Here is an 18,257-nt window from a genome sequence, read left to right as displayed (position 1 = left end):
CTCCTCTCAATCTTCTCTGCTCTAATTAGAACAACCCCAGCTTCTCCAGTCTATCCACGTAACTGAAGTCCCTCATCCCTGGATTCATTCTCATAAATCTTTTCTGCACCCTCTCTAAGGCCTTCACATCCTTCCTAAATTGCAGTGCCCAGAATTGGACACAGTACTCCAGTTGGGGCCGTACCAGTGTTTTATAAAGATTCATTATAACTTCTACACTTTTGTACTCTATACCTCTATTTATGAAGCCCAGGATCCCATAAGCTTTTATAACTGCTTTCTCAACCTGCCCTGCCACCTTCAATGATTTGTGCACATATACCCCCAGGTCTCTCTGTTCATGCACCCCCTTTAGGATTCAACCCTTTAGTTTATATTGCCTCTCCTCCATCTTCCTACCAAAATGTATCACTTCACACTTTTCTGCATTAAATTTCTTCTGCCACGTGTCTGCCCATTCCACCAGCCTGTCTATGTCCTCTTGAAGTCTATCACTATCCTCCTCACTGTTCACTATACTTCCAAGTTTTGTGTCATCTGCAAATTTTGAAATTGTGTCCCTGTACACCCACATCCAAGTCATTAATATATATCAAGAAAAGCAGTGGTCCTAGAACCGATCCCTGGGGAACACCACTGTATACCTTCCTCCAGTCCGAAAAACAACTGTTCACCACTACTCTCTGTTTCTTGTCACTTAACCAATTCCGTATCCATGCTGCCACTGTCCCTTTTATTCCATGGGCTTCAACTTTGCTGGCAAGCACTTTGTCGAACGCCTTTTAGAAATTTATGTACACCACGTTAACCGCATTGCCCTCATCAACCCTCTCTGCTACCTCATCAAAAAACTTACTTTCTTAAAGCGTATTATATTATGGTCACTATTGCCTAGATGTTCTCCTACTTTTACTTCTTTTATCTGCTCTGGTTCATTCCCCATTACTAGATCCAATAGTGAATCCTCCCTTGTTGGGCTTTTTACACATTGGGTCAGAAAGGAGTCCTGTACACATTGTAGGAACTCCACCCCCTTTACCTACTTCTTCTGTCCAATTAATAGTGGGGTAGTTGAAATCCCCCATGATTATTATTATTTGTTTTTTTACTCATTTCCCTAATTTGTTTGCATTTTTCTTCCTCGACCTCCCTTCCACTATTAGGTGGTCTGTAGACTACCCCTATTAGTGTGATAGATCCTTTATTAGCTTTTATCTCTATCCACATGGATTCTATTTCTGTTTTGCAGATAGCCGTACCACTTTTTTCTACTGCCATTATGTTATCCCTAATAAGTACAGCTACTCCACCTCCCCTTTTCCCTCTCTAACTTTTCTAGATATGTTATACCTTGCAATATTTAATTCCCAGTCCTGATTTTTCTGTAGCCATGTCTCAGTAATACCTACTATGTTCCTCGCAACGTATTATTGTCTCCAGTTCCCCTGTTTTATTACGGACACTGTGTGCATTGCTATACAGACAGTTTAACTCATTTTTAATAGCAGTTCCTCTCACTTTATTGTTAACCATCTTTTTACACTCCTGTTCTATAACTCTGTTTATTCCCTGGCCATCAATATCCTCCCTTACTTTATTCTTTCCTATGTTCTCCTTTCCTGTTTTGTTTATATTTAGGCTGGTTTCATTTCTTGTAGATCCCTCCCCCCATCTTACTGGTTTAAAGCCTTTGCCACCTCCCTATTTACCCTTTCCGCTAGGACACGGGTCCCATCCCGGTTCAGGTGGAGCCTGTCCCATCGATATAACTCTTTCCTGTTCCAGTACTGGTGCCAGTGTCCCATGAAAAGGAACCCCTCTTTCCCACACCATCCCTTTAGCCACGTGTTAATTCTCCTGATCTGACTGCTTCTATGCCAATTTGCACGTTGCTGGTACAATAATCCAGAGATTATTACACTCGAGGTCCTGCTTTTTAATTTCGCTCCTAACTCCTTAAACTCCTTCAGCAGGACCTCTTCCCTGTTCCTACCTATGTCGTTTGTTCCGACATGGACCACGACAACTGGATTTACCCCCTCCCATAAGAACATAAGAAATAGGAGCAGGAGTAGGCCATACGGCCCCTCGGGCCTGCTCCGCCATTCAATAGGATCATGGCTGATCTGAATCTAGACTCACGTCCACTTCCCTGCCCTCTCCCCGTAACCCCTAATTCCCTTATCTGCTAGGAAAATGTCTATCTCCATTTTAAATTTATTTAATGTTGCAGCTTACACAGCTCTCTGGGGTAGCAAATTCCATAGATTTACTACCCTCTGAGTGAAGAAGTTTCTCCTCATCTCAGTTTTGAAAGGGCAGCCCCTTATTCTAAGATTATGCCCCCTAGTTCTAGTCTCACCCATCAGTGGAAACATCCTCACCGCATCCACCCGATCAAGCCCCCTCACAATCTTATATGTTTCGATAAGATCGCCTCTCATTCTTCTGAACTCCAATGAGTAGAGTCCCAACCTACTCAACCTTTCCTCATACGTCAACCCCCTCATCTCTGAAATCAACCGAGTGAACCTTCTCTGAACCGCCTCGAGAGCAAGTATATCTTTTCTTAAATATGGAAACCAAAACTGCACGCAGTATTCCAGGTGTGGCCTCACCAATACCCTGTATAACTGCAGCAAGACTTCCCTGTTTTTATACTCCATCCCCCTTGCAATAAAAGCCAAGATTCCATTGGCCTTCCTGATCACCTGCTGCACCTGCATACTAACTTTTTGTGTTTCATGCACCAGGACCCCCAGATCCCTTTGTACTGTAGCACTTTGCAGTTTCTCTCCATTTAGATAATAACTTGCTCTTTGATTTTTCCTGCCAAAGTGCATAACCTCACACTTTCCAACATTATATTGCATCTGCCAAATCTCTGCCCACTCACTTAGCCTGTCTATGTCCTTTTGCAGGTTTTTTATGTCCTCCTCACTCACTGCTTTCCCTCCCATCTTTGTATCGTCGGCAAACTTGGATATGTTGCACTCGGTCCCTTCCTCCAAATCGTTAATATAGATTGTAAAGAGTTGGGGTCCCAGCACTGACCCCTGCGGAACACCACTAGTTACTGATTGCCAGCCCGAGAACGAACCATTTATCCCAACTCTTTGTTTTCTGTTAGATAGCCAATCTTCCACCCATGCGAGTATATTACCCCCAATCCCATGATTTTTTATCTTGATCAGTAATCTTTTGTGTGGAACCTTGTCAAATGCCTTTTGGAAGTCCAAATACACTACATCCACTGGTTCCCCTTTATCCACCCTGCATGTTACATCCTCAAAGAATTCGAGCAAATTTGTCAAACATGACTTCCCCTTCGTAAAACCATGCTGACTCTGTCCTATTAAATTATGTTTATCCAAATGCTCTGTTACTGTTTCCTTAATAATGGACTCCAACATTTTGCCAACCACGGACGTTAGGCTAACTGGTCTATAGTTTCCAGCTTTTTGTCTACTTCCCTTCTTAAATAAGGGTGTTACATTAGCAGTTTTCCAATCTGCCGGGACCTTTCCTGAGTCCAGGGAGTTCTGGAAAATGATCACCAATGCATCCACAATCCCTACCGTCACGTCTCTCAAGACCCTCGGATGTAGGCCATCAGGTCCGGGGGATTTATCCGCCTTAAGTCCCATTATTTTACTGAGTATCATCTCCTTAGTGATTTTAATCATGTTTAGCTCCTCCCATTCCATATTCCTCTCCAGCCGTCTCGAGATAACCCTTACCCTGGCAACACATCCTTCGGGATTCTCGTTCGTGGCTGCAGAGGAGGCTATCTATCCCCCTAATTATGGAATCCCCTTTCACTACCACATTTCTATTCTGCTCTTCCACTGCCACCACCCCGGACAGCCTTCTGAGCCACAGTGCCTTGGTCTGCATTGTGGCTGTCCTCCCCGCAGTCTTTCAATGGAGTTGAGGTACAGATCAGTCATGATCTGATTGAATGGTGGAGCAGGCTCCAGGGGCTGAATGGCCTCCTCCTGTTCCTATGAAATGTTCAACAAGTAAAATTAACCCTTGTACACAAATCCTTGTGGCAGCTGCAAAGATTTAAGGCGGCGGAATGGTTTAGAGCTTGACATTCTTCGTCGGCCTCACAGAAACAACATTCATTTTTTATCACCTATGACAAATTCACTTATCGAAGCTAGTGGCAAACTTGGTAATCACCTCAATCAGTAGATAGAAATAATAACCTAGTTGGGAAGTTTGAAGAGGGTGATTCTTGCAGCCGGTCTGATTAATTATTAACAATAACGGTAAGTGGGTGAATGGATCACAGCTATGTACACAGAGAGCTGTGTCTTTATCTTGTGCACATATTGACAGTCAGTGACCACTGATAAACTAATGTGCTGGTTACTGAAACATTGCTGCTAGTTAGTGTATTAATGTAGCACCATACCGGCTCACAAACTGGTTATAATGCTAGTTACTGAAACATTGCTGCTAGTTAGTGCTCTGGTGCAGCACCATACCGGCTAACTGGTTATAATGTTGGTTACTGAAACATTGCTGTTAGTTAGTGCACTAGTGCAGCACCATATCCGGCTCACAAACTGGTTATAATGCTAGTTACTGAAACATTGCTGTTAGTTAGTGCACTAGTGCAGCACTGTACCTGCTAACAAACTGGTTCTATTGCTGGTTACTGAAGCAATGCTGCTAGTTAGTGCTCTGGTGCAGCACCATACCTGCTAACTAGTTCTATTGCTGGTTACTGAGGCAATGCTGCTAGTTAGTGCTCGGGTGCAGTCTGGGGCTGGCGGCGCTGGTCCGGCTGCGGACTGATTGGCTGCCGCGGAGTCTCCCTGGCGCGCAGCCGCCGGATCCGGGCCCGGGAAGCGGGTCAGGAAACACCGCGGCCTGAGGGAGGCCGGGCCCGGGGAGCGTTACCATGACAGAGTGAGTGTGAGAGATAGAGAGAGGGATAGAGATAGATAGAGTGTGTGTGTGATAGAGAGATAGAGATAGATATAGATAGAGTGTGTGAGAGAGAGAGGGAGGGAGATAGAGAGAGATAGAGATAGAGAGAGTGTGTGAGAGAGAGATAGAGAGAGTGTGTGTGATAGAGAGTGTGTGTGAGAGAGAGATTGAGAGAGAGAGAGAGAGTGTGTGAGAGAGAGATAGATAGAGTGTGTGAGAGAGAGTGTGAGAGAGAGAGATAGAGAGAGTGTGAGAGAGAGAGATAGAGAGAGTGTGAGAGAGAGAGATAGAGAGAGTGTGAGAGAGAGAGATAGAGTGTGAGAGAGAGAGATAGAGAGAGTGTGAGAGAGAGAGATAGAGAGAGTGTGAGAGAGAGAGATAGAGAGTGTGTGAGAGAGAGAGATAGAGAGAGTGTGTGAGAGATAGAGAGTGTGTGAGAGAGAGATAGAGAGTGTGTGAGAGAGAGAGAGTGTGTGAGAGAGAGATAGAGAGTGTGAGAGAGAGAGAGAGTGTGTGAGAGAGAGATAGAGAGAGTGTGAGAGAGAGAGATAGAGAGAGTGTGTGAGAGAGAGAGAGAGCGGGTGTGAGAGAGATAGAGAGAGAGAGACTGAGTGAGTGTGTGAGAGAGAGTGAGGGAGAGACTGAGTGTGTGTGAGAGAGTGAGAGAGAGAGAGAGACTGAGTGAGTGTGTGAGAGAGAGACAGAGAGAGAGAGAGAGAGAGAGAGACTGAGTGAGTGTGTGAGAGAGAGAGAGAGAGAGACAGAGAGAGAGAGAGAGACTGAGTGACTGTGAGTGAGAGAGATAGAGAGAGAGAGACTGAGTGAGTGTGTGAGAGAGAGAGAGAGACAGAGAGGGAGAGAGAGAGGGACACAGAGAGAGAGACACAGAGAGACACAGAAAGCGAGACAGAGCGAGACAGACTGAGACTGAGAGAGTGAGACTGAGAGAGAGAGACACAGAGAGAGAGAGAGGGGGAGAGGTTGATGTGGGGGGGGAGAGGTTGATGTGGGGGGGGAGAGAGGGAGGGGTTGATGTGGGGGGGGAGAGAGGGAGGGGTTGATGTGGGGGGGGAGAGAGGGAGGGGTTGATGTGGGGGGGGAGAGAGGGAGGGGTTGATGGGGAGAGAGGGAGGGGTTGATGGGGGGGAGAGAGGGAGGGGTTGATGGGGGAGAGAGGGAGGGGTTGATGGGGGGGAGAGAGGGAGGGGTTGATGGGGGGGGAGAGAGGGAGGGGTTGATGGGGGGGGGAGAGAGGGAGGGGTTGATGGGGGGGGGAGAGAGGGAGGGGTTGATGGGGGGGAGAGAGGGAGGGGTTGATGGGGGGAGAGAGGGAGGGGTTGATGGGGGGAGAGAGGGAGGGGTTGATGGGGAGAGAGGGAGGGGTTGATGGGGGGGAGAGAGGGAGGGGTTGATGGGGGGGGAGAGAGGGAGGGGTTGATGGGGGGGGGAGAGAGGGAGGGGTTGATGGGGGGGGGAGAGAGGGGTTGATGGGGGGGGGAAGAGAGGGGTTGATGGGGGGGGGAAGAGAGGGGTTGATGGGGGGGGGGAAGAGAGGGAGGGGTTGATGGGGGGGGGGAAGAGAGGTAGGGGTTGATGGGGGGGGAGAGAGGGAGGGGTTGATGGGGGGGGAGAGAGGGAGGGGTTGATGGGGGGGGGAGAGAGGGAGGGGTTGAGGGGGGGGGAAGAGAGGGGTTGATGGGGGGGGGGAAGAGAGGGAGGGGTTGATGGGGGGGGGAAGAGAGGTAGGGGTTGATGGGGGGGAGAGAGGGAGGGGTTGATGGGGGGGGAGAGAGGGAGGGGTTGATGGGGGGGGGAGAGAGGGAGGGGTTGATGGGGGGGGAAGAGAGGGAGGGGTTGATGGGGGGGGAGAGAGGGAGGGGTTGATGGGGGGGGAGAGAGGGAGAGGTTGATGGGGGGGGAGAGAGGGAGAGGTTGATGGCGGGTAGAGAGGGAGAGGTTGTTGGGGGAGAGAGGGAGAGGTTGATGGGGGGTAGAGGGAGAGGTTGATGGGTGGGGAGAGAGGGAGAGGTTGATGGGGGGGTAGAAGGAGAGGTTGATGGGGGGGAGAGAGGGAGAGGTTGATGGGGGCGGGGGAGAGGGAGAGGTTGATGTGGGGGGAGAGAGGGAGAGGTTGATGTGGGGGGAGAGAGGGAGAGGTTGATGTGGGGGGAGAGAGGGAGAGGTTGATGGGGGGGAGAGGGAGAGGTTGATGGGGGCGGGGGGAGAGGGTGAGGTTGATGGGGGGGAGAGGTTGTTGGGGGGAGAGAGGGAGAGGTTGTTGGGGGGAGAGAGGGAGAGGTTGATGGGTGGGGAGAGAGGGAGAGGTTGATGGGGGGGGAGAGGGAGAGGTTGATGGGGGGGAGAGAGGGAGAGGTTGATGGGGGGAGAGAGGGAGAGGTTGATGGGGGGGAGAGAGGGAGAGGTTGATGGGGGGAGAGAGGGAGAGGTTGATGGGGGGGAGAGGGAGAGGTTGATGGGGGGGAGAGGGAGAGGTTGATGGGGGGGAGAGAGGGAGAGGTTGATGGGGGGGGGAGAGAGGGAGAGGTTGATGGGGGGGGAGAGAGGGAGAGGTTGATGGGGGGGGAGAGGGAGAGGTTGATGGGGGCGGGGGGAGAGGGAGAGGTTGATGGGGGGGGGGAGAGGGAGAGGTTGATTGGGGGGGAGAGGGGGAGGTTGATTGGGGGGGGAGAGAGGGAGAGGTTGATGGGGGGAGAGAGGGAGAGGTTGATGGGGGGAGAGAGGGAGAGGTTGATGGGGGTGGGGGAGAGGGAGAGGCTGATGGGGGGGAGAGAGGGAGAGGTTGTTGGGGGGAGAGAGGGAGAGGTTGATGGGGGGGGGGAGAGGGAGAGGTTGATGGGGGCGGGGGGAGAGAGGGAGAGGTTGATGGTGGGGGGGAGAGGGAGAGGTTGATGGGGGGGGAGAGGTTGATGGGGGGGAGAGAGGGAGAGGTTGATGGGGGGGTAGAGGGAGAGGTTGATGGGGGGAGGGAGAGGTTGTTGGGGGGAGAGAGGGAGAGGTTGATGGGTGGGGAGAGAGGGAGAGGTTGATGGGGGGGGGAGAGGGAGAGGTTGATGGGGGGGGGGGGAGAGGTTGATGGGGGGGGGAAGAGGGAGAGGTTGATGGGGGGAGAGGGAGAGGTTGATGGGGCGGGGGGAGGGAGAGATTGATGGGGGGGGGGAGAGAGGGAGAGGTTGATTGGAGGGGAGAGAGGGAGAGGTTGATTGGGGGGGAGAGAGGGAGAGGTTGATGGGGGGGGAGAGAGGGAGAGGTTGATGTGGGGGAGAGGAGAGGTTGATGGGGGCGGGGGGAGAGGGAGAGGTTGATGGGGGCGGGGGGAGAGGGAGAGGTTGATGTGGGGGGAGAGAGGGAGAGATTGATGCGGGGGGGAGAGGTTGATGGGGGGGAGAGAGGGAGAGGTTGATGGGGGGGAGAGGGAGAGGTTGATGGGGCGGGGGAGAGGGAGAGGTTGATGTGGGGGGAGAGAGGGAGAGATTGATGGGGGGGAGAGGTTGTTGGGGGGAGAGAGGGAGAGGTTGATGGGGGGGGAGAGGGAGAGGTTGATGGGGGGGAGAGAGGGAGAGGTTGATGGGGGGGAGAGAGGGAGAGGTTGATGGGGGGGGAGAGAGGCAGGAGGGAGAGGTTGATGGGCGGGGGGGAGAGAGGGAGAGGTTGATGGTGGTGGGGGGGAGAGGTAGATGGGGTGGGGAGAGGGAGAGGTTGATGGGGTGGGGGAGAGGGAGAGGTTGATGGGCGGGGGGGGTAGAGAGGGAGAGGTTGATTGGGTGGGGAGAGAGGAGAGGTTGATGGGGTGGGGAGAGAGGGAGAGGTTGATGGTGGTGGGGGGGGAGAGGTAGATGGGGTGGGGAGAGGTGAGGTTGATGGGCGGGGGGGGTAGAGAGGGAGAGGTTGATGGGGTGGGGAGAGAGGGAGAGGTTGATGGGGTGGGGAGAGAGGGAGAGGTTGATGGGCGGGGGGGGAGAGAGGGAGAGGTTGATGGGGTGGGGAGAGAGGGAGAGGTTGATGGGCGGGGGGGGTAGAGAGGGAGAGGTTGATGGGGTGGGGAGAGAGGGAGAGGTTGATGGGCGGGGGGGGAGAGAGGGAGAGGTTGATGGGGTGGGGAGAGAGGGAGAGGTTGATGGGGGGGGGACAGAGGGAGAGGTTGATTGGGGGGGGAGAGAGGGGGATGCTGATTGGGGGGGGGAGAGGGTGAGGTTGATGGGCAGGGGGGGAGAGAGGGAGAGGTTGATGGGGGTGGGGAGAGAGGGAGAGGTTGATGGGCGGGGAGGGGAGAGAGGGAGAGGTTGATGGGCGGGGAGGGGCGCGAGGGAGAGGTTGATGGGGGCGGAGAGGGGGCTGAGGTTGATGGGGGGGAGAGAGGGAGGAGGGAGAGGTTGATGGGGGGGAGAGAGGGAGAGGTTGATGGGGGTGGGGGGGAGAGAGGGAGAGGTTGATGGGGGTGGGGGGGGCGAGGGGGAGAGGTTGATGGGGGGGGAGAGAGGGAGGAGGGAGAGGTTGATGGGGTGGGGGGGAGAGAGGGAGAGGTTGATGGGGGGTGGGGGGGAGAGAGGGAGAGGTTGATTGGGGGGGAGAGGGAGAGGTTGATGGGCAGGGGGGGAGAGAGGGAGAGGTTGATGGGGGTGGGGAGAGAGGGAGAGGTTGATGGGCGGGGAGGGGAGAGAGGGAGAGGTTGATGGGGGCGGAGAGAGGGCTGAGGTTGATGGGGGGGAGAGAGGGAGGAGGGAGAGGTTGATGGGGGGGAGAGAGGGAGAGGTTGATGGGGTGGGGGGGAGAGAGGGAGAGGTTGATGGGGGGGGGGAGAGAGGGAGAGGTTGATGGGGGGGGGAGAGAGGGAGAGGTTGATGGGGGTGGGGAGAGAGGGAGAGGTTGATGGCGGGGGGCTGGTGGAGAGGGAAGAATCTGCCGTTTGGGACAGGAGTGCAGAGAGACTGAGGTTCTTGGATATTGGTGTGTTGCTCTGCCTCCTGCAATCCAGCTCCGTTAACTGTTCCCATTCTCTCCACAGCTGCACTGCCAGTAACTCCGCAAGGAGCACTCCTACCAGCTCGCCGGCGCTACGCAAGCGGCTGCCGCTCTGCCCGAAGGCCACGGACGGGGAAAGTGTGCTGGAGAAGGGTTCAGATAGCTCCTCAGAAAGGTTGTCCTGTGGCAACCAGTACAGCCACTCCACTCCCGGGCGCAACAGCAAGAACTCGCGGGTAAGAAGCCAGCGTATTTACCACCTACTCTCGGCACTGGGCAGGAAAGCTGTCTCAGACTCTGAATACATTGTCCTTTGCAGCAAATAATAGCTCCCTCAGAAGTCCAAAAGGAATACCAGCTATAGAAGGTGCTTGGCACATCTCTCGGCAGATTTTATTAATTCCCGGTGTTAGATCAAGGTAATTTCAGTGGACCACACTGATCTGAGGTCAACACACTAAAATTAAAGTTTGCGAGTCCGGTGGTAAGTTTTAAATAGTCGATTTATTGCATCACTTGATTTACACTGTTTGACTTCCTTTATCCAACTAACAAGGATGTTCAAAATGGCTGGCTTTATACCGCAGCAGATGTACCCGCCCCCTTTATTACCACCGGACTCGCAAACTTTAATTTTGGTGTGTTGACCTCAGATCAGTGTGGTCCACTGAAATTACCTTGATCTAACACCCGGGTTGCAGGTGTCGCTGGCAAGGCCGGCATTTATTGCCCATCCCTAATTGCCCCTTGAGAAGGTGGCGGTGAGCCGCCGCCTTGAACCGCTGCAGTCCGTGTGGTGAAGGTGCTCCCACAGTGCTGTTAGGGAGGGAGTTCCAGGATTTCGACCCAGCGACGATAAAGGAATGGCGATATATAGACAAGATGGTGTGTGACACATCTGCGCCATTTCTCACATTGTGTTCAATAATGTTTGTGAGGAAGTTGTTCACTTTTTTTACCATTTACGTGCTTTTGACTCCAATCCTTTCCCCTCTCCTGCTATTTGATCTATAATCCCATCTTTTCCCCGCTCCTGCTATTTGCTCTGTAATCCAATCCTTTCCCCTCTTCCTTAAACACTTACCAATCACGGATTTATATTTTCTTTTCTTTTATCTTCCAGAAAATGCAGAGCTGGTACAACGTGAGTATAAAGTGCAATTCTTGATTTTTAATTCTGTGTTTTATGTCTGTGTTGCCTTGCGTTGGTTTGTGCTATTGTTAAATTACAGTTCGAGAACCATTGCTGTGGAATTGTGTGTCACGGTGGGATTAACTAATGCTGCTGCAAGACACGCCAGTATCTCTTTCTTGTCCTTTCTGGACATATGTTCTCATCAATGTGTCTCAAATTTGAGAGAATCCATCACGTCATCTGCATGGAATCTAGAGAACCGGGGAGCCCCTGAGCTGAGATTGTCCGATGGGTCAGAGGGTGAAATCTAAAGCTGGCACTGGCCAGAAGGAAGAGCAGCAGAGCCCAAGTCAAGGAGGCCCTTGCCAAAGGAAATGGCAGAGCCTTCGAACTTTTGCCTAAAAAGAGCCATACTGAAATCTCTGGATCTCATTTCCCTTGGGATTCCTGGATACCAAATAAATAGGGGCAATTTTCTTGGTCTAGACTGGATACAATCCCAGGCCCGATAGGTGTGTGCTGGGCTCTACGCCCAGGCACCATTCCACTTTCCTTATATATATCTGATTAGAGAAGAGTAGATCCCAACTAATCACTTATTGATGAGTAAATAAGTGCAGTACTGAGGGAGCACCGCACTGTCGGAGGGGCAGCACTGAGGGAGTGCTGCACTGTCGGAGGGGCAGTACTGAGGGAGCACCGCACTGTCGGAGCGGCAGTACTGAGGGAGGACCGCACTGTCGGAGGGGTAGTACTGAGGGAGTGCCGCACTGTCGGAGGGGCAGTACTGAGGGAGCACCGCACTGTCGGAGGGGCAGCACTGAGGGAGTGCCGCACTGTCGGAGGGGCAGTACTGAGGGAGGACCGCACTGACGGAGGGGCAGCACTGAGGGAGGACCGCACTGTCGGAGGGGCAGTACTGAGGGAGTGCTGCACTGTCGGAGGGGCAGCACTGAGGGAGCGCCGCACTGACGGAGGGGCAGCACTGAGGGAGTGCCGCACTGTCGGAGGGGCAGCACTGAGGGAGTGCTGCACTGTCGGAGGGGCGGTACTGAGGGAGTGCCACACTGTCGGAGGGTCAGTACTGAGGGAGTGCCGCACTGTCGGAGGGGTAATACTGAGGGAGCACCGCACTGTCGGAGGGGCAGTACTGAGGGAGCGCTGCACTGTCGGAGGGGCAGTACTGAGGGAGCAGCGCACTGTCGGAGGGGCAGTACTGAGGGAGCACTGCACTGTCGGAGGGGCAGTACTGAGGGAGCGCTGCACTGTCGGAGGGGCAGCACTGAGGGAGCGCCGCACTGTTGGAGGCTCAGTACTGAGGGAGTGCCACACTGTCGGAGGGGCAGTACTGAGGGAGAGCCGCACTGTCGGAGGGGCAGTACTGAGGGAGCACCGCACTGTCGGAGGGGCAGCACTGAGGGAGTGCCGCACTGTCGGAGGGGCAGTACTGAGGGAGGACCGCACTGACGGAGGGGCAGCACTGAGGGAGGACCGCACTGTCGGAGGGGCAGTACTGAGGGAGTGCTGCACTGTCGGAGGGGCAGCACTGAGGGAGCGCCGCACTGACGGAGGGGCAGCACTGAGGGAGTGCCGCACTGTCGGAGGGGCAGCACTGAGGGAGTGCTGCACTGTCGGAGGGGCGGTACTGAGGGAGTGCCACACTGTCGGAGGGTCAGTACTGAGGGAGTGCCGCACTGTCGGAGGGGTAATACTGAGGGAGCACCGCACTGTCGGAGGGGCAGTACTGAGGGAGCGCTGCACTGTCGGAGGGGCAGTACTGAGGGAGCAGCGCACTGTCGGAGGGGCAGTACTGAGGGAGCACTGCACTGTCGGAGGGGCAGTACTGAGGGAGCGCTGCACTGTCGGAGGGGCAGCACTGAGGGAGCGCCGCACTGTTGGAGGCTCAGTACTGAGGGAGTGCCACACTGTCGGAGGGGCAGTACTGAGGGAGAGCCGCACTGTTGGAGGGGCAGTACTGGGGGAGCGCCGCACTGTCGGAGGGGCAGTACTGAGGGAGTGCCGCACTGTCGGAGGGGCAGTACTGAGGGAGCGCAGTACTGAGGGAGCGCCGCACTGTCGGAGGGGCAGTACTGAGGGAGCGCCGCACTGTCGGATGGGCAGTACTGAGGGAGTGCCGCACTGTCGGAGGGGCAGTACTGAGGGAGCGCCGCACTGTCAGAGGGGCAGTACTGAGGGAGCGCAGTACTGAGGGAGCGCCGCACTGAGGGAGTGCCGCACTGTCGGAGGGGCTGCACTGAGGGAGTGCTGCACTGTCGGAGTTGCAGTCTTTCGGATGAGACGTTAACACGAGGGCCCCGCCTGCCATTTCAGGTGGATGCAAAAGTTCCCGCAGCCACTATTTCGAAGAAGCGCAGGATGTTGTCCAGTTGTCCTGGGGCCAATATTTATCCCTCAATCAACATCGCTAAAACAGAATATTGTTGTTTGTGGGATCTTGTTGTGCGCTAACTGGCCGATGGGCTGAGAGACGGTCACTGCAGTTAATGTGCTGTGATCGCGCTTCTCGTGACTCCAGTTGCATGTTCATTTCTTTTAATTGCCATCCTGCTTAAATTAACGTCGCTCAGTCATGCTCAGTCTGAGGTTTGCTTTGATTTCTGTTACATATCCCATTAGCTTTCCAAAAAGGAGAAGGATTGAACTATGTGTCTCCTTCATATTGCAAGATGTATGGAAACCATTTTAGAGCCTGCATTTTCTTTGACTTGACAGCTGTGTACGTATTTGTAATAAGGTTGACTGGATAGGAAGAGCGGTGTTTGATCCAGATATTCCTCTGGAGAAATTGTATCTTTCTTCCAGGTGTTGAGCCCCACATACAAACAGCGGAATGAAGACTTTCACAAACTGTTCAAGCAGCTGCCCGATTCAGAGCGACTGATTGAGGGTGAGGCCGATTGTGGGTGTGAGGCGGGTGTTGCGCGGGGCCGGCGTTGGGCGAGGCAGAATGTAGGTTCGAGTGACAGTAGGGTATTGATGAGAGTCACGTTTTGTTTGAGGGGGAAACAGTGAGCCTCAATGTTGACATCAGAAATACTTGTTCTGACTGTAGATTTTGACCCAGGGGTACAGGCTGGAGCTGACTGTAGATACTGACCCGGGGTACAGACTGGGGCTGACTGTAGATTCTGACCCAGGGGTACAGACTGGGGCTGACTGTAGATTTTGACCCAGGGGTACAGACTGGGGCTGACTGTAGATTCTGACCCAGGGGTACAGGCTGGGGCTGACTGTAGATACTGACCCGGGGTACAGACTGAGGCTGACTGTAGATACTGACCCAGGGGTACAGACTGGGGCTGACTGTAGATTTTGACCCAGGGGTACAGGCTGGAGCTGACTGTAGATACTGACCCAGGGGTACAGACTGGGGCTGACTGTAGATACTGACCCAGGGGTACAGGCTGGGGCTGACTGTAGATACTGACCCAGGGGTACAGACTGGGGCTGACTGTAGATACTGACCCAGGGGTACAGGCTGGGGCTGACTGTAGATACTGACCCAGGGGTACAGACTGGGGCTGACTGTAGATACTGGCCCAGGGGTACAGGCTGGGGCTGACTGTAGATACTGACCCAGGGGTACAGACTGTGGCTGACTGTAGATACTGACCCAGGGGTACAGGCTGGGGCTGACTGTAGATACTGACCCAGGGGTACAGGCTGGAGCTGACTGTAGATACTGACCCAGGGGTACAGGCTGGGGCTGACTGTAGATACTGACCCAGGGGTACAGACTGGAGCTGACTGTAGATACTGACCCAGGGGTACAGACTCGGGCTGACTGTAGATACTGACCCAGGGGTACAGGCTGGGGCTGACTGTAGATACTGACCCGGGGTACAGACTGGAGCTGACTGTAGATACTGACCCAGGGGTACAGACTGGGGCTGACTGTAGATTCTGACCCAGGGGTACAGACTCGGGCTGACTGTAGATACTGACCCAGGGGTACAGGCTGGGGCTGACTGTAGATATTGACCCAGGGGTACAGGCTGGAGCTGACTGTCGATACTGACCCAGTGGTACAGGCTGGAGCTGACTGTAGATACTGACCCAGGGGTACAGACTGGGGCTGACTGTAGATACTGACCCAGGGGTACAGACTGGAGCTGACTGTAGATACTGACCCAGGGGTACAGACTGGGGCTGACTGTAGTTACTGACCCAGGGGTACAGGCTGGGGCTGACTGTAGATATTGACCCAGGGGTACAGGCTGGAGCTGACTGTAGATACTGACCCAGGGGTACAGACTGGGTCTGACTGTAGATACTGACCCAGGGGTACAGACTGGGGCTGACTGTAGATACTGACCCTGTGGTACAGGCTGGGGCTGACTGTAGATACTGACCCAGGGGTACAGGCTGGGGCTGACTGTAGATACTGACCCAGGGGTACAGGCTGGAGCTTACTGTAGATACTGACCCAGGGGTACAGGCTGGGGCTGACTGTAGATACTGACCCAGGGGTACAGGCTGGAGCTGACTGTAGATACTGACCCAGTGGTACAGGCTGGAGCTGACTGTAGATACTGACCCAGGGGTAGAGACTGGGGCTGACTGTAGATACTGACCCAGGGGTACAGACTGGAGCTGACTGTAGATACTGACCCAGGGGTACAGACTGGGGCTGACTGTAGTTACTGACCCAGGGGTACAGGCTGGGGCTGACTGTAGATATTGACCCAGGGGTACAGGCTGGAGCTGACTGTAGATACTGACCCAGGGGTACAGACTGGAGCTGACTGTAGATACTGACCCAGGGGTACAGACTGGGTCTGACTGTAGATACTGACCCGGGGTACAGGCTGGAGCTGACTGTAGATACTGACCCAGGGGTACAGACTGGGGCTGACTGTAGATACTGACCCAGTGGTACAGGCTGGGGCTGACTGTAGATACTGACCCAGGGGTACAGGCTGGGGCTGACTGTAGATACTGACCCAGGGGTACAGGCTGGAGCTTACTGTAGATACTGACCCAGGGGTACAGGCTGGGGCTGACTGTAGATACTGACCCAGGGGTACAGACTGGGGCTGACTGTAGATACTGACCCAGGGGTACAGACTGGTGCTGACTGTAGATACTGACCCAGGGGTACAGACTGGTGCTGACTGTAGATACTGACCCAGGGGTACAGGCTGGAGCTGACTGTAGATACTGACCCAGGGGTACAGACTAGGGGCTGACTGTAGTTACTGACCCAGGGGTACAGACTGGGGCTGACTGTAGATATTGACCCAGGGGTACAGGCTGGGGCTGACTGTAGATACTGACCCAGGGGTACAGACTCGGGCTGACTGTAGTTACTGACCCAGGGGTACAGGCTGGTGCTGACTGTAGATACTGACCCAGGGGTACAGACTGGGGCTGACTGTAGATACTGACCCAGGGGTACAGGCTGGAGCTGACTGTAGTTACTGACCCAGGGGTACAGGCTGGGGCTGACTGTAGATATTGACCCAGGGGTACAGACTGGGGCTGACTGTAGATACTGACCCAGGGTACAGGCTGGGGCTGACTGCAGATACTGACCCGGGGTACAGGCTGGGGCTGACTGTAGTTACTGACCCAGGGGTACAGACTGGGGCTGACTGTAGTTACTGACCCAGGGGTACAGGCTGGTGCTGACTGTAGATACTGACCCAGGGGTACAGGCTGGAGCTGACTGTAGTTACTGACCCAGGGGTACAGGCTGGGGCTGACTGTAGATATTGACCCAGGGGTACAGACTGGGGCTGACTGTAGATACTGACCCAGGGGTACAGACTGGGGCTGACTGTAGATACTGACCCAGGGGTACAGGCTGGAGCTGACTGTAGACACTGACCCAGGGGTACAGACTGGGGCTGACTGTAGATACTGACCCAGGGGTACAGACTGGGGCTGACTGTAGATACTGACCCAGGGGTACAGGCTGGAGCTGACTGTAGATACTGACGCAGGGGTACAGGCTGGGGCTGACTGTAGATACTGACCCAGGGGGTACAGACTGGAGCTGACTGTAGATACTGACCCAGGGGTACAGGCTGGGGCTGACTGTAGATACTGACCCAGTGGTACAGACTGGGGCCGACTGTAGATACTGACCCAGGGGTACAGACTGGGGCTGACTGTAGATACTGACCCGGGGTACAGACTGGGGCTGACTGTAGATACTGACCCAGGGGTACAGGCTGGAGCTGACTGTAGATACTGACCCAGGGGTACAGACTGGGGCTGACTGTAGATACTGACCCAGGGGTACAGACTGGGGCTGACTGTAGATACTGACCCAGGGGTACAGACTGGGGCTGACTGTAGATACTGACCCAGGGGTACAGGCTGGGGCTGACTGTAGATACTGACCCAGGGGTACAGGCTGGGGCTGAATGTAGATACTGACCCAGGGGTACAGACTGGAGCTGACTGTAGATACTGACCCAGGGGTACAGACTGGAGCTGACTGTAGATACTGACCCAGGGGTACAGACTGGGGCTGACTGTAGATACTGACCCAGGGGTACAGACTGGGGCTGACTGTAGATTTTGACCCAGGGGTACAGACTGGGGCTGACTGTAGATACTGACCCAGTGGTACAGGCTGGGGCTGACTGTAGATACTGACCCAGGGGTACAGGCTGGGGCTGACTGTAGATACTGACCCAGGGGTACAGGCTGGAGCTTACTGTAGATACTGACCCAGGGGTACAGGCTGGGGCTGACTGTAGATACTGACCCAGGGGTACAGACTGGTGCTGACTGTAGATACTGACCCAGGGGTACAGACTGGTGCTGACTGTAGATACTGACCCAGGGGGACAGGCTGGAGCTGACTGTAGATACTGACCCAGGGGTACAGACTAGGGGCTGACTGTAGTTACTGACCCAGGGGTACAGACTGGGGCTGACTGTAGATATTGACCCAGGGGTACAGGCTGGGGCTGACTGTAGATACTGACCCAGGGGTACAGACTCGGGCTGACTGTAGTTACTGACCCAGGGGTACAGGCTGGTGCTGACTGCAGATACTGACCCAGGGGTACAGACTGGGGCTGACTGTAGATACTGACCCAGGGGTACAGGCTGGAGCTGACTGTAGTTACTGACCCAGGGGTACAGGCTGGGGCTGACTGTAGATATTGACCCAGGGGTACAGACTGGAGCTGACTGTAGATACTGACCCAGGGGTACAGAC

General features: G+C 54.4%; 1 protein-coding gene across 1 annotated transcript in view; it reads left to right on the top strand.

The window, feature by feature from the left end:
- The first annotated feature begins 4,770 nt into the window (after window positions 1–4,770).
- LOC147110192 (protein Aster-B-like) overlaps window positions 4,771–18,257 on the top strand; it is a 50,145-nt gene continuing 36,658 nt past the window's right edge. Inside the window, exons 1-4 of the mRNA XM_086004119.1 lie at window positions 4,771–4,923; window positions 9,968–10,160; window positions 11,048–11,068; window positions 13,883–13,967. Of these exons, the coding sequence (XP_085860245.1) occupies window positions 4,916–4,923; window positions 9,968–10,160; window positions 11,048–11,068; window positions 13,883–13,967 (307 nt within the window). The 5' untranslated portion in view covers window positions 4,771–4,915. The remainder of the gene's footprint in view (window positions 4,924–9,967; window positions 10,161–11,047; window positions 11,069–13,882; window positions 13,968–18,257) is intronic.

This window comes from Somniosus microcephalus, chromosome 12 (genome assembly GCF_052327205.1).
Source record: "Somniosus microcephalus isolate GS21.2 chromosome 12, FLI_Smic_1.0, whole genome shotgun sequence".
Classification (NCBI taxonomy): domain Eukaryota; kingdom Metazoa; phylum Chordata; class Chondrichthyes; order Squaliformes; family Somniosidae; genus Somniosus; species Somniosus microcephalus.
The sequence above is the reverse complement of the archived record's forward strand: the minus strand, read 5'-3'. Positions and strand labels throughout refer to the sequence as shown.